The 22,580-nt window shown below is 43.6% G+C and overlaps 1 protein-coding gene across 1 annotated transcript in view; it reads left to right on the forward strand.

The window, feature by feature from the left end:
- LOC137525885 (rac GTPase-activating protein 1-like) overlaps positions 1-22,580 on the forward strand; it is a 94,693-nt gene that overhangs the window by 15,021 nt on the left and 57,092 nt on the right. Inside the window, exons 2-3 of the mRNA XM_068247104.1 lie at positions 20,118-20,203; positions 22,272-22,474. Of these exons, the coding sequence (XP_068103205.1) occupies positions 20,119-20,203; positions 22,272-22,474 (288 nt within the window). The 5' untranslated portion in view covers position 20,118. The remainder of the gene's footprint in view (positions 1-20,117; positions 20,204-22,271; positions 22,475-22,580) is intronic.

The raw sequence follows: 22,580 nt of genomic DNA on the forward strand, positions 1-22,580 counted from the left end.
CAGGAGGCTTTCAGCCGCGCGGTGGACGCCGGATTGTGCGGGCAGAGGCCGCATGGAAGCACTTCCGGGTTCCGGAGTCAGGTTCCGGGGCAGATGACGTCACCGCATGCGCGCTGACTGAAGAGGAGCGGCCTGCTAGCGTCCCAGTACCTCATTCTCCTCGTGGCAATGGAGGAGACACAGGAACCGCCGAAGGTGAGAGCGGTGGAGTGCTGGGATGCGGGCTGGGGCTGTGTTTGTGCTGCCAATGAGGACCCTCGTCTCTGACTACGGTGCAGTATGGATTGCATGTGTTTGTAGATAGCAGAGTCAGCTTGGAAGGGCTGGACAAAACTTTTTGAATATGCGGTTTAGGCACTGGAGGCATGGGTTGCTTGCATATTTTACTAATATCCTGTAATTGGTTGCCAGTAATGTTGTAACATATCTGGTGGATAACAGGATAAGGTTGAAAGTTTGTCACTGGTAGCTTAGGGAATATTGTATATTCTTTCTGATATGGGTTTGTTTTTTCCTTTGTGTTTCAGACTAACCCAGGCGATACAGTGCCTAGGCCCAGTCACAAGCAGTGCCCTGCATGTAGTAAAAAATTAGATACTAACTGGAAGAAATTTTTATGTCAGCATTGTTTATCTAAAGCAGTAAAAGAGGATGGAGGTTCTACTAAAGAATTAATAAACTCTTTTAGGAAAGAATTGAAAGATACCTTAAAAGACTTTAAGGCTTCATTATCAGTGCCGACAGTATCTCAACAGCCTGAGGGGGCCCAGCAAGTGCAGATACAGACTCTCCCTAAAACTCATCAAGTACAGTCCCAGGCACAAGCACAGCCACAGGGGCAAGCACAGCCACAGAGTCAGGCACAGGTGCAGGAACAATCAGTGGGAGAGCACGTGCATAAAAAAGCATCCAGAAAGTCTAATCGTGTGGTGGAATCAGATGAAGAAAATGAACCATTAAGTGTTTACGATTCTTCGGCGGAATCTGATATTTCACAGGATGACAATAGTCAGGAGAAGCCGTCTCGATTTAAATTCCCAGCGTCAGAAACAGAGATGTTATTGGAAGCAATATATGAGGAATTGCAAATTAAAAAGTCAAAACCCACTGAATTATCCGTTCATAAGTTATATGAGGGAATGGAGTCCATGGAGGATTTGGTATTTCCAATACATCAATCCACAAAAAACATGATTAGCAGTCAGTGGAAAACTCCTGATAGAAAACTTTTTATGTCTAGGGGGTTTAAAAGGCGTTTTCCCTTTGCCGAGGATGATTGTAAAAATTGGGACAAGTCACCTAAGCTAGATGCAGCCTTTTCGCAGGTGGACAGAGAGGGCGAATTGGCTTTTGAGGACTTGGGTCACTTAAAAGACCAATCTGACAAAAAGATTGAATTTGCACTTAAAAAATTGTGGCCTGCAATTTGTACAAATTTCAGGCCAGCAACGGCAATTACTTGTGTTATCAGAGTACTGGGCCTGTGGATGTCCCAGTTGCGGGAGAATATAGTTGCTGATACCCCTAAAGATCAATTGCTGAATTCTATGACAGTGATGGACAAAGCAGTATCTTACATTACCGACGCAATTTCAGAGTCAGTAAGAATTACGGCTAGAGCTGCGGGTATTCTCAGTGTGGCTAGACGTCATTTATGGCTAAAAACCTGGCAGGGTAGTATGTCATCAAAGAATAGGGTGGTGGCAATGCCGGTAGTGGGGGATACGCTGTTTGGTCCGGAGCTAGAGCAGATTCTGGAACGTACAGCTGACAGGAAAAAGTCGTTTCCCAAGAAAAGATCACTGGTTCAAGGGAAGCGTCCTTTTCGGAAAGACCCACAGAACTTTAGGAATTTTAAAACAAGATTTCAAACCAAAAAAAGAGACTGGTCTTTTTCGAAAGGTCAGAAGAGGCAGGACCCGGCAGTTAGGAATCCTGCAACCCAATTTAAACAGTGACATAATTCCGGTGGGAGGAAGATTGGGCTACTTCCTAACACATTGGAGAGAAATGTCAGACAGTCCTTTTATTTTCAATACGATAAAAAGCGGTTATCACATAGTATTTCAAAAGACCCCACCATCAAGATTTGTGATAACCAAAAATTTGATATCCCCGGTTCATCAGGAGGCCATACACGCAATAATACAAGACATGTTGGAGAAGAAGGTTGTATCGGTAGTGCCAGTAGATCAAAGGAGGAAGGGTTTTTATTCAAAGATCTTTCTTGTTCCAAAACCGTCGGGAAAATTCAGGTTGATTCTGAATTTAAAACCGATCAATCCTTTCATAAAATACGAAAGGTTTCGTATGGAGTCAATTCATTCAATCAGGAATCTTTTAATTCCGGGAGGATTCATGCTCAGCATAGATTTAAAAGATGCATACTGGCACATTCCGATACAACTAGAATCTCAAAGATTTCTGAGGTTCGCGGTCCAAACGGGAAGCGAAACACAACATCTACAGTTCCGTTGCCTCCCGTTTGGGATTACTTCTGCTCCAAGGATCTTTACAAAGGTCATGGCAGAAGTAGTCGCAGCAATGCACAAAAAGGGGGTTCTGATAGTCCCCTATTTAGACGACCTATTAATTATTGCAAAATCAAGACAAAGTTTGATATTGCACAGAGAACTAGCGTTGAAAGAGCTTCAGTTAGCGGGCTGGTTGGTCAGCGAGGAAAAATCACAGCTACAGCCCACTCAGGAGATCCAGTTTCTCGGGTTTGTCATAAATTCGATAGACCAAAAAGTATATCTGCCAAAAGAAAAGATCCTAAAGATTGTAAACGAGATAAAGCAATTCATGACACTTCAGGTGATATCCTTGAGACAGATCATGAGGTTGCTAGGCCTTCTCACGTCATCTGCGCCGGCAGTGCAGTGGGCAATGATGCACGTCAGAAGTCTGCAGGCCTGGCTGTTAGACAACTGGAACAAAGATCCAAATTCGTTAGACCAGTTAATAAGAGTAGAGGACGAAGTAAAAATAGATCTTCAATGGTGGTTGACAGTGAGCAATCTAGAGATGGGGAAATTATGGAGATTTCCGATACAAAAGATCCTGACCACAGATGCAAGTGCAGTGGGTTGGGGAGCACATGTGGACTCGTTTCAGACACAGGGCATTTGGGATCAATCAGTAGCCAAAGATTCTTCCAATTTCAGAGAGTTGTATGCAGTAAAGATGGCAATCGTCAGCATGATGCATATGTTGCACACCACTCACGTTCAGGTACGAACGGACAATTCCACGGTGGTGGCCTACATCAACCGTCAAGGGGGAACAAAGTCCAAAAAACTGTTGCAGCTGGCGCTAGAAATTCTGGAAATTGCAGAAAAGAACTTTCTATCCCTAACGTCAGTACATTTGAAAGGGTCGTTGAATGTTCTAGCCGACCAGTTAAGCAGACAACAAGTCTCCAATACGGAATGGAATCTAAACGACGGAATTTTCAATCAGTTAGTGATCAGGTGGGGTCGTCCTCACGTGGATTTATTTGCAAACAGGAGGAACAAGAAATGCAGTCTGTTTCTCTCTGAATGTGTTGGACAATCCAGTAGGAATAGATGCTCTGTCACAGGATTGGAACGAGCCATTAATGTATGCGTTCCCACCTCTGAATCTGATGGCCCTAGTGTTACAGAAATTGTTAAGGTCAACCGGAACAATGATATTAATTGCTCCGGATTGGCCCAGGAGGTCATGGTACCCCTTGCTGCTGGCTCTCTCGGTGGACCCTCCATGGAGACTGCCAGTAGCGGAGGATATGATTCTCTGTCAGGGACAGCCTGTCCAGCAGGCAACTACATGGAAACTAACAGCGTGGCTACTGAGGAGACAGTTCTCAGAACCAAAGGGCTGTCTGCAAGAGTGATTACAACACTGCTGAACAGCAGGAAACGTAATACTAGATTAATTTACCAGAAATACTGGAAGACATATAATTTATGGTTACAAACGTCTAAATTCAGATCCACGGAAATAGCGTCCATTCTAGAATTTTTACAGGAAGGCGTGGATAAGGGGCTGGCTTTGAGTACGATAAAAGTCCAGATCGCAGCCTTATCAGTTTTTTTTGACAAAAAGCTAGCGACGGATCCGCTCGTCATACGTTTTGTTAAGTCAATTGAAAGAAGTAAACCAATTTTGGTAAAAAATTTTCCCAGATGGGATTTACCTTTTGTTTTACAGTCCCTTTCATCTGATATTTTTACGGAGAAAGATTCCTTGCGCATTGCTACGTTAAAAACAGTGTTTTTAGTGGCCATTACCTCTGCAAGAAGAGTTAGTGAGCTACAAGCGTTATCCTGCAGACAGCCGTTTTGTTCTTTTTATGATGACAGAGTAGTGTTGAGAACAAGCCAGGAATTTCTTCCTAAAGTAAGTGATATTTACCATAGAACACAGGAGATTATACTGCCATCATTCTATATAAATCCTAAGACAGAGGAAGAAATAAGATGGCATAGACTGGATGTAAAAGAAAACTTATCAGCATACCTGGAAAAAGTGAAAGATTTTAGAAAGACGGAATCTTTGTTTGTAAACTTTTCAGGTAAACAAAAGGGAGCTAAAGCTTCAGCCCCAACAATCGCTAGGTGGATCAAAGATTGTATAAGAGAAGCGTATAAAGCCGCAGGGAAAGACCCACCTTTAGACTTAAAAGCTCACTCTACAAGGGCAGCTGCTACGACATGGGCCTATAGGCAGGGAATATCGCCTTTGGACATCTGTAAAGCTGCAACGTGGAAGAGCCTTAACACCTTTATGAAGCATTACAAGCTTGACCGATTGTCTGCAAGGGATCAGAGCTTTGGGAGAACTGTCCTGGAGGCAGTAAACCCGCCCTAAGGTGTGTAAACGTTGTTTTTTCTTGTTTATCATCTCAAAGTGTACCTGTCCTGGAGTGTACTGGAAAAACCACATGTTAGCTTACCTGCTAACGGTATTTTTAGTCACTCCAGGACAGGTAGGGGTACCCACCCTTTTAAAGGGATAATAATATAGATAATATACATATGATTTATAAAAATCTGTATGTTCTCAATGTCATAATGGAATGGTTGTGTTTATATAGAATGTATAAGCATATGGTTAGGTTGGTTCCTGTTACTTGTCATTATACTGCCTGACCTCCGGTTCCATTTTTAATTTATAGGGAGGCTCTGGGATGTTTCCTGTTTCTGGGAGGAGCTAAGTCTCAAAGTGTACCTGTCCTGGAGTGACTAAAAATACCGTTAGCAGGTAAGCTAACATGTGGTTTCAACTGGGAAGGGGAACCAGTGGCCAGCAAACCACCGAGCCTGCATCAACCTCCCCGGTGTATGATTAAACAAGATTTTGGTACTAAAGATTTTTTTTTTTTTTAAAGGATACCCGAGGTGACATGATGAAATAGACATGTGTATGTACAGTGCCTAGCACACCAATAACTATGCTGTGTTCCTTTTTTTATTTCTCTGCCTGAAAGAGTTAAATATCAGGTATGCAAGTGGCTGACTCGGTCCTGACTCAGACAGGAAGTGACTACAGTCTGATCCTCACTGATAAGAAATTCCCCTTTTTACCTCTTTCTTGCTCTCAGAAGCCATTTTCTGCTAGGAAAGTGTTTTATAGTTGGAATTTCTTATCAGTGAGGGTCACACTGTAGTCACTTCCTGTCTGAGTCAGGACTGAGTCAGCCACTTGCATACCTGATATTTAACTCTTTCAGGTAGAGAAAGAAAAAAAGGAACACGCTAGGCACTGTACATACACATGTCTATCTCATCATGTCACATGTCACCTCGGGTATCCTTTAAGCACTTTTTCATACAACTTGCAAGTTGCAGTCTTGCAAAAAATACTGTTTTTGTTTTCCATTATAATGTTTGCTGCTATGGGCAGTAATTCACAATAGAGATGTTTGTATTCAACCAATACAAAAAAATGATTTTTGCCACCTGATCCGGCACAAGGGGCCGCACATGACTGCCGAGATGTACGAATGCGCTTGGTAATGAGGCAACTGCGAGGTGGCGGCAAGGGATCCCGCAGGTGAATATTTGTGATTGCTAGATGAGCCTGACTCATCCTTACCATTCCTACTGGAACTGCAAGTAGGTGTTCCATTGGCCCATGTTTTTTTCTTGTAAATAACAAATGTGTTATGCATCTGGAACAGGTAAACTGTTTTTTTTTTTTTTCCTTCTCTGTTTGAAAGAGTTAAATATCAGGTATGTAAGTGGCTGACTCAGACAGGAAGTGACTACAGTGTGACCCTCACGGATAAGAAATTCCAACTATAAAACCCTTTCCTGGCAGAAAATGGCTTCGGAGAGCAGCAATAGTTCATAGATTTTAGCTCTGGCATACTTCAATGAATGTGTCATTGAGCAAAAACAATAAAACAGTTAAAACTTTAAGTATATTTAAACATAAAATAAAACTGGAATATCTTAAAAGGTCATTTTTAGGAGAAGGAAGATGGATAAAATCCATTTATTTCATTCGTTTATTTTCGCCTCAGGTGTCCTTTAAGTCCACTGCTCCCATCTTCTAGTTGTATTCCACTATTACCTCTAGCTTTACAGTTTGCTCCCTTCTTGACAGGAACTGTGGCCTCAGTGTGAGTCTGTTGGTCTTCTCACTGAGTAGGTGCAGACTTCAGAAACAGAGCCAATATTCGATCCCTGGTGCCCTGTGTCAGCAGGGCCAGTGCTGCCATAGAGGCAAAGGGAGCAATAGTCCTGGGGGCCCCGACCTCTGCTAGGGCCCCCGCACCGCCGACCCTGCTATATGTTGCCTGCTTGCACTGCTCACTGGGGCCCTGCAAGTGTAATAGCAGCAATAATTGCCTATCTGTCCCGGTGGGCAGCAGCTGCACATTCCTTCTCTATGACCTGGTGCATCATGTTTACGCACTGGGTCATAGAGTGGGAGGGAGACGGCGTGCCTCAGAGTGCAGGACTGTGCAGCTATTCTCCCCTACTTCCCTTGCCTGTCATAGGTACCTATTAGCTAGAAAAACCTCTGTATTAAGTAGCTAGAGGTGCCTCTGACAATGGAGATCTTGTCAGTGGAATGCTAAAAGCAGGGTGAGTAACTCAATATTAAGTAGCTAGAGGTGCCCCCAAGTATTAGGTACCTAGAGGAACCTCAGTATTAAGTAACTATGGATGTCTCTGACTGAAGGGAGATCTGGTCAGTGGAATGCAGAGAGCAGGGTGAGTAGCCTCTCATTTACACTCTGCTCAGGAATTAGAAAAGTGAGGCGCCTTTCGACCATCAGACGCCTGTAGGCACGTGCCTACAGTGCCTTATGGTATATCCAGCCCTGACAGGGACGCTATCGTAGCAACTCCAATGCAACTGACCTCTAGTGACAGTGTATATGTAGTCACTGTTCACAGCACTAAACTGTAGTGTGGACTAAGCTTTAGGCTACTTACACACCAAGGCCTCGATTCATAAAGCATTACCTCATGCGGTAATGCTGAAAACAGCAGACTCTACCGACCACTTAGCAAAATGTCAATTCATAAAGGCTGTTACCGCATGAAAATCTGACATTACCGACCAGGGAGATAAATTACCGACTTGGCTGCAGTTACCGACAACACGTGTCAGTAAATTGTCAGCAAATGTCAATTCATAAAGCCTTCAACAAGCGGTAAGCCTGGCGGTAGTTACCGACACCTCTGGTGAGGTCTTAACAAGTTACCGACTGCTCTGACAGCTCTGATTAATGCAAAGTGCAGAGAGCCGAAAGTCTGTTTGATTCATCTGTGGAGAGAGCCAGAAGCCGTCTGTGTGAATCATTTCAGCAGGCAGGGAAAGACTGTGTGACTCAGGGGCGTAGCAATAGGGGGTGCAGAGGTAGCGGCCGCATCAGGGCCCTTGGGCTAGAGGGGCCCTGTGGGGCCCTTCCTCAACCAAAGTATTAGCTGTTTATTGGTCCTGTGCTGGTAATAATCACTTCTATAGGCACTTTAAATAGTGGTAATCATTAACAAACTGTTCCCCAGCCCCTTCGTGCACCCCTGACACTGTAATTGCCATTGGCAGGTTTTGGTGCGCCGTATTAATTGTTATGTATAGAGTGCTTGGGGGGCCCCGATGTAAAACTTGCATTGGGGCCCATAGCTCCTTAGCTACGCCACTGGTGTGACTCATCTGTCTGAGTCATCAGTGGAAAGAGTCGGCTGTGTGAGTAATTTCTGCAGGCAGGGAAAGACTGTGTGACTCATCTGTCTGAGTCATCAGTGGAAAGAGTCGGCTGTGTGAGTAATTTCTGCAGGCAGGGAAAGACTGTGTGACTCATCTGTCTGAGTCATCAGTGGGAGAGCCAGAGAGAGAGAGCCGTCTGTGTGATTCATTTCTGCAGGGCAAAAAGGGAATCTGAACACTGCTCTACTCTACCGCTCAATGGGCTGCGGTAATTTACTGACCTCCAGGGGCAGCTGGGGAAATCTTTATGAATTAGCACACAGACCGGGAAAATACCGAGTGCGGTATTTTCCCGACAAGATTTTTCTTATCGCACTGCTGTTTATGAATCGAGGCCCAAGACGTTGCGTTTTAGGGGACGTTATGGTCGCATAACGTGCCCCTAACGCAACGCGTGGCGGTGTTGAAGTTGGACGTCAGATTGAGCTGCGTTATGCGGCTCTCAAAGCAGCCGCTCCAGGTTAGTGATAGGAAGTCCGGATCTTTTTAAGGATTCGGATCATTTGAATTGGATCATTGAAAAGATCCGGATCTTTAAACCGAATCATTTGAATCATTTTACTAGGGAAGCAGACTGGGTGAAATGACTAGCAGGACAGGACTTTCCCTGCACTGTACATTCTGTATGTTCCTGTTTCTTCCAGACAGACATCCACTGTGAACCGAATCTTTCATTGTGGTGATCCGGATGATTCGACTCACAAAAAAGATCCGGATCAAATGAACGATTCGTTCATGATCCGGACAACACTACAGTCCTACTATGAGTCTCTGCAGTGCAGTGAATATTAATTAGCCATGTGGATGGCTGCTGCTGCGGAGGAGGGGAGACCTCCTCCCTCAACATTACTGAGCATGTGCAAACAGTCTAACGCTGCTTAGCCCAGTATAACGTACAGCAGGCAGCACTTTGTTTAAACGTGCTGCGTTACTATCTGACGCAACGTGGGCACTGTGAACAGCACATTGATTTTACAGTGCTGTGAGTTAGGCTGCGTTACTGGCTGCTATAACGTGGGACTTTACGTCCCACTGTGAAACCAGCCTTAGGGTATAAATATCATTGTTTGGGAGTATAATCTAACAAGAGAAGCTCTTTACAGTAGCAGTTTGGAGCCACATCATCTGCTACTTCCTGTGTCACAGCCTGTCAATGCAGTTATACCTTAAATGCGGGATTGTCCATAGAGAAGGCAATGGCGATATCAGGAGAGCTGTGGAGCCGAGGCCGCCTTGTTTATATTAATAAGATGCGTTCCATTTTTCACCTTCTCACATCCTTCCGCTCTCTTTACACATTCAGCCTCCAGAATCTGCTCTGGAATTGAATATTGAATTGTGGTGTGGAATGTGCGTCTGTTCTGCCTTTTATGAGGAGACGGTCAGCGAGTGCAGGCGCGTGCCGCCGCCGCTCGAAGGCCCCGCGACGTGAAAAATGACTTATGAGGCCGTTATAGCAGAATTTACAATGCCGGTTATTTTTAATAGCTAGAAAAATGGGAAAAGTGTTGGTGTGGTGAGAGGAAAGTAAGGGCGGCGCAAGCAGCTGTCACCATTATTAATATATGTGCTTTCCATGTACATAACTGAAAGTTTCCACAGCGCAATTCAGAGGCCGACCTACTCACTTGTGCCGCCAATGCCAGCCTCCAAGTGTACTGATCTCCTACAGGTGGGGGGTGGTCTTTCTTTTGACGTTAACCTGGAAAGGAGGGGGTAGTATTCCCCGACCACCCCCCAAAAAAAATATCTAATTTAAATTCAACAGAACTAGATGATTTGAAATGGTGAATAAGATGCAAAAAAAAAAAAAAAAAACCCCGGCTTGCATGAAAATTTTAATGCCAATAATTACCGCTTGGATCGGGCCCAATCAAATTTCTTCCAGTTTAGCATTTTCGGGTCTGCCCTATATTTTTTTTTTTTTTTTTAAATGTATCTTTACATTTTGTACTTGAGTTTTTTTTTTTTTTTTTTTTTTTTTCAATGTCTATTTAAGTGTACCTGAGTTAACTTGCAATGGTTTGCATAATACTTAATCCTTTAGCAGCCAAATAAAGTAGAACTTTATTTGGCTGCAGGGCCGAATTTTCCCGCCGTTGGGAAAGTGTGCCTTCCCCAGCCTGGCAGGGTATGCAGAGCGGGCAGCAGGGAGTTTTTAATACATATTCCTCCAGACTGCTGGATTGGCTTCTTAACGCTGTCCCTGACACGGTCTCCTGATCTCATGGCATATGATGTGATCAGAATTCAGAAGACCTTCAGAGCTTCCGGTGGCGAAAGAGAAGAAGCCGTCCGGAACAGGTAAATATAACTTCTTACTGCCACACACTCATTTGGCTGCACTAGAAACCCAACAAGAAATGCCGATAGAGGCTGACACTGCACCAGCAGGAAATCTACTTACCTGGGACTTCCTCCAGCCCCATGGCAGCCAATATGTCCCTCGCCATAGCTCCGGAGTCCGGGCACCCCCTCCGTTGGCGATGCCAGGTCAGCATCTTCTGCATGTGGCCTGCACAGAACGCTCCCAGCCACTGGAGCATGACCAACAGGCACGGTCTTTCGCAGGGACAGATGTCGACCTGGCGAGGTTGTCCTCTCCAACAGAGGGGATCGTGGGACACCATGCCATGCCTGTAGACTACTGGATTATGTAGGACGGGTAGGGAACCTATGGCTTGGGAGCCAGATGTGGCTCATTTGATGGCTACATCTGGCTCACAGACAAATCAGTAGGGGATGATTCACTAAGCTACACTGCTCAAGCAGAGCAACTTAGTTTGGCAGCACAAGTAAAATTTTCAAAGTAGGCACGCTACTGCTGTAGCATGCACTACTAACTTACACGCGCTACCCCAAAACGACCAGCTGCTCCAACTGTCCCTCCTTGGACCCTGTCAGGTCCAGTGACTTTATAGAATTCTAGAACGAGATCCCTGCACTTTGCTTGGCCCAATAGGCTGCCTGTCACTTGACAGGCAGCCTATTGGGCCAAAGTGTGGGGATCTCGTCCTACAAAGTGACTCAATCCCCAAGTCAGCTAGCTAATTGTACAAGCTGTTTAGTCAGCATTTCTCCTGTCCTGCTCTCGGGGAAACTGCTGATGTTGCTGAAACTAAAGAGAAGCTGAAGACGTGTCTGACACTTCCGCTGCCCGGAGGATCAACTGTATATCACCATGGCAACAGGGATGTCGGCCCTCTGCTAGCAATGCGCACTGTCCCAGTTTGAAACATATTGTAAGGCTCTCACAGAATTACAACTTAATATGTGGCATTTATGGCTCTCTCAGCCAAAAAGTTTCCTGACCCCTGATGTAGGACAGTTGCCCAGCAGGTATTGCGACTTGATCTGCCTTCAGTACTGGAAGATGGCTTGGCTGCAGGCCTATGGGACTCTGCATGGCAGGGAATGGAAGTCAAGTATTAGCATCTTGGTCACATGGGGCAGCAGTGATTGGCTTTAGAGCAGGACTAGTCTGTTTTCCCCAATCCATCCCATGTACAAATGAACTTTTGTGAATGAGCTGTTCATGGAAGAATGGAACTGAAAGTTGTGCGATGATTCCTGACTGCCGACTGAATCGGAAGTCTGAGAATGGACAGTGTCTGTTTTCACTAGGCTGGTCGCTGCTTCTTTCGCCACTTTAAACCCCTCTTCTGTCACCTTGGGTCCACTACAGAGGAGAAGCGCTGGTATACAGATCAAAGCTGTGGCAAAAACGTGGGGCTCTATACTGGATTGCAACAGACCAATAGGAATCCTCTCTCTACAGAGCATTCTCCTTGGTTCACTGAGTAGTGGACCATTGAAAATCCTTCCTAGTGTAGCGAGGATTTCTATTGGTCTGTTGCAATCCAATGGTGCCTTCCCAGCATAACCATTGCTAGGGATGGTCAATGAAATGCAATTCGAGTTGTTGCAAGATTATGCAAACTTATGCAGCTTGAAAAATAACCAAATACTGCTGGGGTAAAATTGAATTGGTCCATTTTCCAGCTGCATAAATTTGCATAATCTTGCAACAACTCAAAATAAATAGCATTTCATTGACCATCCCTAGTGGTGGTTATGCTGTGAAGGCACCATTGTGCATACATAGTACTGTGAGCCTTAAAGGAGAACTGTATGGAGGCTGCCATATTTATTTTCCATTTAAGCAATACCAGTTACCTGGCTATCCTGCTGATCCTCTGCCTCTAATACTTTCAGCCATAGACCCAGAACAAGCATGCAGCGGATCAGGTTTTTCTGAGAAATTTGACAGATATGACAAGATTAGCTGCATGCTTGTTTCTGGTGTGATTCAGCCTCTACTTCAGCCAAATAGATCAGCAGGGCTGCCAGGCAACTGGTATAGCTTAAAGAGGAACTCCAGTGATAATAATGTAATAAAAAAAAGTGCTTCATTTTTTATTTTTACAATAATTATGTATAAATGATTTAGTCAGTGTTTGCCCATTGTAAATTCTTTTCAATCCCTGATTTACATTGACATTTATCACATGGTGACCTTTTTAATGTTACGCAGGTGATGTAGCTGCTGCATGGTTTTTTTGGCAGTTGGAAACAGCTGTAAACAGCTATTTCCCACAATGCAACAAGTTCAGTTGTACATTCAGTTGTAACTGACAGCTGCTGATATTTAACTCACAGCACTGGTATATTTCAGTTCTGACAAAATCTTGTCAGAACCGGAAAGGATCACTGTAAGGCCACATACACACATCAGACTATAGTCTTTCGAAAATGGAAGATCACAGACCAATTTTACCCCCTTCCATTTAGTATGAGAGCCATACCTACACAGTCTATTCTATGGAGCTGAACTCCCCATCAGAAAAAAAATCTTTGCTAGATGCTGCACACAAAGATGCGGTACACATGCAAAAGATCAGTATCTGCAAAAGATCAGTATCTGCAAAAGATCAGTTCTTGCAAATTGCATTCATAGTCTGAGATCTGCAGATCCTCATACACACCTTGTTTAACTGACATTCATCTGCAGATCAGACAATCTGCAGATCTGAAAATCCATCCTGGTGGATCTGATCTGCAGATGAATGTCTGTTAAACAAGGTGTGTATGATGATCTGCAGATATAGACTATGAATGCATTTTTCAGGAACGCATCTTTTGCCGATACTGATCTTTTGAATGTCTACAGCATCTTTCTGTGCAGCATCTTGCAAAGATGTCTGTCTGATGGGGAGTTCAGCTCCATAGAATAGACTGTGTAGAGTATGGCTCTCATACTACATGGAAGGGGGTAAAATTGGTCTGTGATCTTTCATTTTCAAAAGACTGGTCTGATGTGTGTATGAGCCTTAAGAAGAAAATGGTGAGCTTCTGAGAGGAACTGATGGCGAGGTAAGTATGTAATATTCATCTACATCTTGTGTTTATTTTAAATAATTCTACTCAGTTCAGGTTCCCTTTAAAGTTCCTGGCCAATTGTGATATGTGGATATAACATTACATTTATAAGAATTTTTAACATGAATTTAAATTAAAAAAAAAAAAAATTAAAACCTTTTTTTAGGAATAAAAGAATTATAGAAAGTCCCGGGGCAGTAAATGACAGGTCTTTAGCTCTATAGACAATCTCCTTCCCTCTCTGAATGTAGACCATGCCTTCTACTGGCAAAGAGATGGGCGTCAGTGAACCCATTGCACCAGATATTTAGGATTGATTTATTTTGCTGAAACTTAATTTATAAGCTTTAAACATCAAAATTAAAACACTCTTAAAAGCTTCAATAAACTGCCTGAACTCCGGATTTAACTTGGAAGCACAGAATTGCATTGTCCCTTTAGGTTTAGCGCTCCTTTGCAGAGCTCCCTGCTGTGCCTTCCATCTGATTTCAGGGATTGTGTTTCCATGTGCTGTGGAAGCAGTTCTGTGTTCCCGGCGTGACTGGGAGCGGTGCTGGCGCCGTGTACAGTGCCGCCCTCCTGCCGATGTACATTAGCCCCCTTCCAACATGCTAAGAATAGCCCGGCTCCCTACAGGAGTGCCGCCTCCCACAGTCGCGTTTAATGATCACTGTACACTCGCTTCTCCCAGTACGGCGTCAGATTGAGATCTGCCAGAGAAAGCTCCGCACTAAATCTCATCGAGTCTATTTCATTGAACTTTCTCTGACGGCTCCCGCTGTCAGGCCTCTGGTTTCCTCCGCAAAGGATTCTGGGAAGAGGCTCAATAAGGGCTGAGTAACGAGGGCATTTCTAAATGGCAACTCCTGCTCTGTGTAGGATCCTGTAACTTTGTGCAGAAGCTCAGGGAGTCCTGAACACCCACAATGCTTCAGAACTTCAATAGAAAACCATTTAAAATGTTTTGTAGCAGGATAACAGAGGCGCCAGGTAGAGTAAAATTAATTAAAATCGTTAAGGGCGAAGTGGGTGGACTCGCCTCCCTTCTGGAAGAAATGGCCCGACAACGGGCAAGCTACTTGCAGTTCAAAGTAACATTTAATAATCACTCCAAAAGTGCACCGTGTTTCACGGGTAACAGTCCCGCTTCTTCAGGCAAACTATTTTTGGAGGGTACACTGTCTGGTCAAGAGCTGGGTATAGCGCCTCTGTCAGACAGGTTTTTGTAAGTGTGGGCTATTTTGGAAATCGCCCCACAAGCACTTATGTAATGATTCCCTATGAGAGTGTTCACATATGAGAGGTTTGATTGCTTTCCGCTCGCAAAAGCGCTGCCTGTATGTACCATTTTCTGAGTGATTTGGCTCAATGGAAGGTGGCTTGAAAAAGCGCTTTGGATAGCGATTTCCCGAGCGCTTTTATGAATCAATACACTGTATTTATTCATTTCCGGGTGAAAAACGAATCACTCTGCAAAAGCGCTGTTAAAAGCGCTTACAAAACTCTCAAATTGCTCAGCACTTGCACTGGCGATTTATGTGAACAAGGCCTTAGGGTGGAAATGACACCAGGATTGGCTTCAGTTAGAGGCAGTAAAGATGCAAAATGCCTGGAACAGTTTGCTTTATTTACTACATAAAACTCACCGAAATGTGGACAGTACAATACATATGTTAGTAGAACAAGTATTTATCTACTTATATATTTCCCTCATTACAACAGCCGCAATACGCGATGCTGTAATAACAGATGCGGATTAGAGGAGAGCGGCGCCTGGGGGAATGAGGAAGGAAGCAGCCGCCGCTCATAAGGTAACAGAAACGGGGGGGAGGGGCGAGAGGCCAGACACGCGGCGGCCCGGGGGAAAACTTCCAACGGACCGGCAGTGGGCAGGGGTGTCCACACTTTTTTTTTTTTTCAGCTTGTGAGCTACTTAAAAAATTAGAAAGTCAAAATGATCTACCTGTGTACAATTTTAGGAGCGCACTTGTATATACAGAATGGAAAATGTAGTGCGGTCGGGATCTACCATAAGTCCTTTGCGATCTACCGAATGAGCACCCCTGCTCTAGAGGCCTCCCATGTTCTCCTCGCCTGCACTGCTGCTTGCTGGGACCCCATTTTTCTTTGCCCTCTGTATATAAGTGTGGCTGTACTGCACAAGAATTAGTGTGGCTGCACAGTAGCACAAAAGCCACACGTGGACAAGCGGCTTTAAGCTACTGCACAGCATTGCTTGCGCAGTTCCGCTGTTACTTACTTAAAGCCGCGAGAATATATCCTGTGAGATGTGTTCAGGGCTGTGGAGTCAGTACAAAAATCATCCGACTCCTCTGTTTATGAAACCTCTGACTCAACTCCAACTCAGACTCCACAGCCCTAAGGCCTCTTTCACAGTGAGACGTTAAAGTCGCACGTTAGAAAATGTTCCAGCGCAGACTAACGCACAGCAATATTAAGTCTGTGCCACATTCACAGTGCACACGTTGCGTTAGTGTGTAATGTGTAGAAATATTTAGAAAGTGCTGCATGCTGTGCGTTTAGCAATACGTTTGCTGCGTTGTGTGTGTTGCACATGCTCAGTGATGTGTTTTTTTTTAATGTAACGCATGCGCCGTTTTCGTTCCATCAGTACAGACACAACGTAGTACAAAATAACGACCAGTTTTATAACCTACATGCGCTGCGTTGGGGCACGTTGTGCGACTTTAACCACTTCGCCATATCTGGACGGATATATCCGTCCAGATAGGCACTGCTGCTGCAGCCGTGTGGTGCGCGCGATCGGGCGTGCGCTCTCGCTGCCCCCCGATCAGTGAATGGGAATATAATTCCCATTCACCGATCTAAGTCCCCGGCAGAAATATTGACGCTTTCTCATCAGAGAGCGTGGTATTTCTGCCCCCAGGAAACTTCTTCTCTTAATTTTAGTTCCTAGATGCGACATCGTTCGCATCCAGGAATTTTTTGAATGTGGCCATCTTGTGGCCAAATAGTAAACTGCACCCACATACCTTTGTTAAATAAAAAAAATACATTATAATACATCAAAAATTAGCTATTTACCTCACAAACTAAAATTGCCCAAATACATTTTTGTATTAAAAAAAAAATTACAATAAAAAAAAAACTACATAAATAGTTACCTAAGGGTCTGAACTTTTTTAAATATACATGTCAAGAGAGTATCTTATTAAATTTTTTAAAATTATAAGCTTGTAAATAGTGATGGACGCAAATTGAAAAAATGCACCTTTATTTCTAAATAAAATATCGGCGCCATAAATTGTGATAGGGACGTAATTTAAACGGTGTAATAAGCGGGACAAATGGGCACATAAAATGCATGGGTTTTAATTACTGTAGCATGTATTAATTTTAAACTATAATGGCCAAAAACTGAGAAATAATGATTTTTCTCCATTTCTATCTTAATCTTCCTGTTAAAATGCATTTACTGTAAAGTGGCTCTTAGCAAAATGTACTACCCAAAGAAAGCCTAATTAGTGGCGGAAAAACCTGATATAGATCAATTAATTTTGATAAGTAGCGATAAAGTTATTAGCGAATGAATGGGAGGTGAACATTGCTCGGATGCATACGATTTTTGAAGCTGTAGGCTGAAGTGGTTAACATTGCATCAAATGCAACGTCTTGGTGTGAAAGAGCCCTAAATGTGTTCAGAGGGATCCTGTACAGGAGGAAAATGGGAAAGCCTCTGACGTAAGTTTCAGGTGTTTTTTTTTTTTTTTTTTTTTTTTTTTTTTTTTTTTTTTATCCTTACAGGTTGTTTAAAGGAGTTACGAGGTGGGAAAGAAAATAAGGTTTACTTTGGGGTTCTTCCAGCCCCTAGAAGTCATTTGTTTCCCTCGCAGCAGATCAGGTCTTCTCCTGGGTCCCACTGACAGCCTCTAAGAGATCACCGACCTGTTGGGTTGGCGTCTTTTGCGCATGCACCCGCGTCATCGGGAGGGTACTCCGCAGTACGCTTCCAGTAACTGGGGGGAGCACACCATGCATGGGCAGAAGACCAAGACTCTGCTAGATTGACGATCCTTCATAGGCTGCCAGCGGGACCCAGAAGATGACCTGATCTGCAGTGAGGGACACAACTTCTAGTGGCTGGAAGAAGCACCAGGTATGGTAGGTAAAGCTTAAAGAGAGCCCGAGGTGGGTTTGAAGAATATTATCTGCATACAGAGGCTGGATCTGCCTATACAGCCCAGCCTCTGTTGCTATCCCAAACCCCCCTAAGGTCCCCCTGCACTCTGCAATCCCTGATAAATCACAGCCACGCTGCTGACAAACAGCTTGTCAGAGCTGGCTGTGTTTATCTCTATTGTGTCAAACTGCTGCTCTCCCCGCCTCCTGCAGAACTCCGGTCCCCGCCTGCATCCCTTCCCTCCCTGCTGATTGGAGGGAAGGGACGGGGGCAGGGACCGGAGCTATGCAGGAGGCGGGGGAGCAGCCGAGACTGACACTACAGATGTAAACACAGCCTCACAGCAAGGCTGTGATTTATGGGGGATTGCAGAGTGCAGGGGGACCTTAGGGGGATTTGGGATAGCAACAAAGGCTGGGCTGTATAGGCAGATCCAGCCTCTGTATGCAGATAACATTCTTTAAACACACCTCGGGTTCTCTTTAATTTATATTTAAGGTCACCTCTCCAGTCCTTTAAGTTTTTATATACTGTAAGGTTCCTCTTCAAGCCTTCAGTTAGTGATGAGCCAATAATAATACAAGGAAATTAAATTTAGCCAATCAGTCTCCAGTTGCTCATTAAACTACAAGCAGAGCCATATTAATCCATGCCATGTGCTGACGATCAACCAATCAAAAAACAGTCTGTTGGTATGTGGGATTAGTTTGGCTCTGTAATAACAAGCTGACAAATCATTGCATTTCTGCAGTTCTGGAGGTGTGGCTAGCTATTGGGGGACAACAAAGAGATTTGCATATTCAGCAGTGATGAATTGGGGACAACTCGGAGCTCACTCCAACCTGAATAATCGCAAATGCCTTCTGTTTTTAAAGCACCAGGGTCGGCCATACTGTGCCAGAAAAAAGTTTTGTTCCAATATACGCTGTCTCTGATGAAGCAGGGCTAGTCCCTGCGAAACAGCTGTCAGACTTGTCCTTTCGCCCACTGCTGTAAGCTTTTTGTGTCAACCCAGCCACAATAAAAGGTATTTTAGCAGCTGTGCCCATCTCCTTCCTCTCTTCTGTTTGAAATCGTGGACTACCATTGGAGCACGCTGCAGGTAAGCCCAGTGTGGCAGTATCCACCCCTGCTGCATTTTGTGCAAGTGCTTTTTTTTCTCTTCATATTCGCCAGAAAAAAAAGCATATAAAAGTACAGGTAGTCCCTGGTTAACTAACGAGGTAGGGACTGTAGGTTCGTTCTTAACCTGAATCTGTTCTTAAGTCGGGAACAATGTGCCATCTCTGTCCCCTGTGCTTCCTCTGTGTCCCCCTTTGTGTCGCCTCTGTGCCTGCTTATACAAGTTTTTTTAAAGCCATTATTTTTCTTGTAGTTTTTGAGAAAATCGATAAAAAAAAAATTCAAAAGTCCAATTTGAGATTTTTTTTTTTGACTTGTTCCCATGGAAACACTGAATCCATAGCGTTCGTAAGTCGGGAGCTACCTGTAGATGACTACAGTGCTTGCTCTACTTAACAGATCTATTGTACTACCCACGTTTTTGATTTCAGTGTATTTTATATAATAAATTAAGAGAATTCTGTTTTAGGCATTTTCCATCTTGGTTTCCCTCTGACGACAATACTGATGTTGTTTCTTCATCCCCTTCTCCTAGAATTTGCTCTGTCGTATCTAGCTTGCTTTGTAAACCATGTGAGCATAGCAAGATCAGATTTCAGCCTTGTGTCACTGAACTGTCCTCAGCCAATCAGTGAAGAGCAGGAATGTAGTAGTGGAGAGGACTAGCTTCCTTTTAGTCGGCAATGTACCAAATACTCAGTCTGAGAGAAGATTTATTACAGCAGAAACTTTTCTGATTAGATTGGTATGCTTGTAATGCAGGGTAAGGCTACAGGCTGCATAATAAACGCAGAGCAGTGTATAGAATTTTATTTTGTGGCTGACGGCCCCTCTTTAAGAAGGCAAACTTCTGTTTTGCATAAATTGCTAGCAGACAGATAATCGGTGGGCAGTTGCTAACTTTGGACTGCCTTTATTTCTCTTTCCTGAGTTGCTGAAAATGTTACATTTTTAGATGTTTGTGCTCTACCTTACCTCATGTAAGTTCAGGCAGACATTATGTGGCACAAGGATTATTTGTTCATACTCGCCTCCTTCCTCCTGTAGTTACAGTCAGAAGCGAGACTGCATTATACTGCTCATTACACACTGCTGTTGTGTCTCTTCCGCTAAGCACATTGCTTGTGTGTTCTGGGCCAGTAATGAGGTGTGACGTCTCTGAGCGCTCTGAAGCGTGAGCCGCAGATGATGTGAGCAGTGTGACGCCTCCAGTGTGTTTAACAGCTTTTTATTTGTGGAACAGGATGGGGGAGTCACGGAAGAAATTCCTGCAGTCTTACCTGGACCGCTTACTGAAGCTGGTGGAGTTCAACGTCACTACTGAGGAAGGTAAATTCCTGATGTATATTTAACCATTTGACCACTGAGGGGTTTTACCCCTTTAGGATCAGAACACTTTTCCCTTGTCAGTGCTTCTCCCACTCCTTCCCCAATAACTTAATCACAACAAAATGAACTTGTGTTTTTTTATTTTATTTATTTTGCCACCAATTACGCTTTCTTTGGGAGGTACATTACGCTAAGAATTATTTTATTCCAAACACATTTTAATTGAAATAAGAAAAAATGGGGAAAAATCATTTTTCAGTTTTTGGCCATTATAGTGTTAAAATAAAACGTTCTACTGTGGATAAAACCCACAAATTTAATTTGCCCATTTGCTCCGGTTATTGCAACGTTTAAAATATTTCCCTAGTACAATGTATGGCACCAATATTTTATTTGCAAATTAAGGTGCCTTTTTTTCAGTTTTGCGTCCATCCCTAATTATAAGCCCACAAATTAAGAAAAAACAATTACTGTAACAATATTTGTAATTTGCTACACAAAAACACTCCCAAAAATGCTAGGCATGTTTAGTAAACGTCTCTATACATGCCTAGAATCGCTCTGAAATCTGCTCCAAAAACTCTAGCGTTTTGAGGATCTGCTAGCGGTTTTGGTGTGCACTGGGCCTAACAAAGAATGTTTGGGTTTTTTTTTTCTTGAAAGGTTATTATGCTGTTTATCTTTTAGAGCAGAGAGGAAGTTCTGAGTTCAGGTCCGCTTTAATGACCAAAGAGGGCGCTCTACTGTTTAAACTTCCTGTCGGGACAGGAAATAGTGAAGCCTGCTTTTGGACGGAAAATCGATCGTTCGGTCAGCATTTGCGCAACGATTTTACAGCAGATTCGATCAGCCGATTAGTATATCTGCTGTATATCGGTGGGTACATCGTTAGGTGTATGGGCCCCTTAACACTGCATGCCCTCTGTTACACTTCAATGTACAGCACAGTGTAAGATGTTGAGATAGATATAGATAGAGTGGTATAGCTAGAGAGGTATAGCTATCTAGCTCTCTCTCTCTCTCTCTCTCTCTCTCTCTCTCTCTCTCTCTCTCTCTCTCTCTCTCTCTCTCTCTCTCTATCTATCTATCTATCTATCTATCTATCTATCTATCTATCTATCTATCTATATCTATCTCTCTCTAATCTCTCTATATATCCGCACGCAATAGTACTATGCAGGTACAGAACTCTCCCAGCAATGGGAGTGTGATGGTCGTGCGCACATGTGCAGTATGCCCTGATGTGCGAAGTTACCAGGCGGAGGCTGGCGAGAGGCCAATCAACCTGAAGTATGTATAAAACTATATATTTTTGCTGTTTCATTCATCAGGAATTGTTTTTAACAATGGCAGTCTTTCCTGTGTATGTCACTTGAAAAAAACATCCAAGGTGTGTTTTAAAAAACAAAACAAAAAACCTTAATTACCTTAGGGACTGAACTTTTTTAATATGTATGTCAAGAGGGTATATAACTGTTACTTTATAGATGATGTGCTTGTGTTTAGGGATGGACGCAAAACTAAAAAAAAAATGCACCTTAGTGTCCATATAAAATATTAAAGCCATACATTGTACTAGGGAAAAATTGTAAACGTTGCAATAACCAGAACAAATGGGCAAATATAATGTGTGGGTTTTAATTATGGTAGCATGTATTATATTAAAACTATAATGGCCAAAAACTGAGAAATAATGAATTTTTCTTATTTTTCCTGTTAAGACACATGTAGAATAAAATAATTATTAACAAAAAGTACCCCCCAAAGAAAGCCTAATTGGTGGCAAAAAAAAGGTATAGATCATTTTGTTGTGATAAGTAGTAATAAGGTTATAGGCAAATGAATGGCAGGAGCGCTGACAGGTGAAAAGTGCTCTTGTTTTGTTAAGGGGAAAAACCCTTGGAGGTGAAGTGGAGGAGGAGGATGATGATGATAATATGCATGCTGGAGACACGGAGGAAAATGCTGCTTCATGTAGAGGGTTGTAAATCTAGTTCCATTTATTCTGCATCTGTGATTACTGAATACAGGAGTATGGTAGCATGGACTTTTTCCTTATGTCCCTCAGACATCCTCCGGGTGGCTCAGAACTTCGAAGTCACGCGAAAGAAATGGCAGCAGGCGGAGCTGCAGGCGCGGGAGAGGCAGGAGCTGCTGCTGCGGAGTGAGATTGAGTGCTCAGCGCTGCAGGTGAAGCTGAAACATGCTCGCAACCAGGTGGATGTGGAGATGAAGAGACGCCAGAGAATTGAGACTGAGCTGCAAACTGTGGTAACTCTCGTGAACACACAGGAAGTTTGTATGTCCTGCAGTGAGGTGCAGGTTTTAGGCCTCTTCTCTACCAGCAGCTGACAGGCAGTGAATTCATCACCTGTCA

This window comes from Hyperolius riggenbachi, chromosome 7 (genome assembly GCF_040937935.1).
Source record: "Hyperolius riggenbachi isolate aHypRig1 chromosome 7, aHypRig1.pri, whole genome shotgun sequence".
Classification (NCBI taxonomy): domain Eukaryota; kingdom Metazoa; phylum Chordata; class Amphibia; order Anura; family Hyperoliidae; genus Hyperolius; species Hyperolius riggenbachi.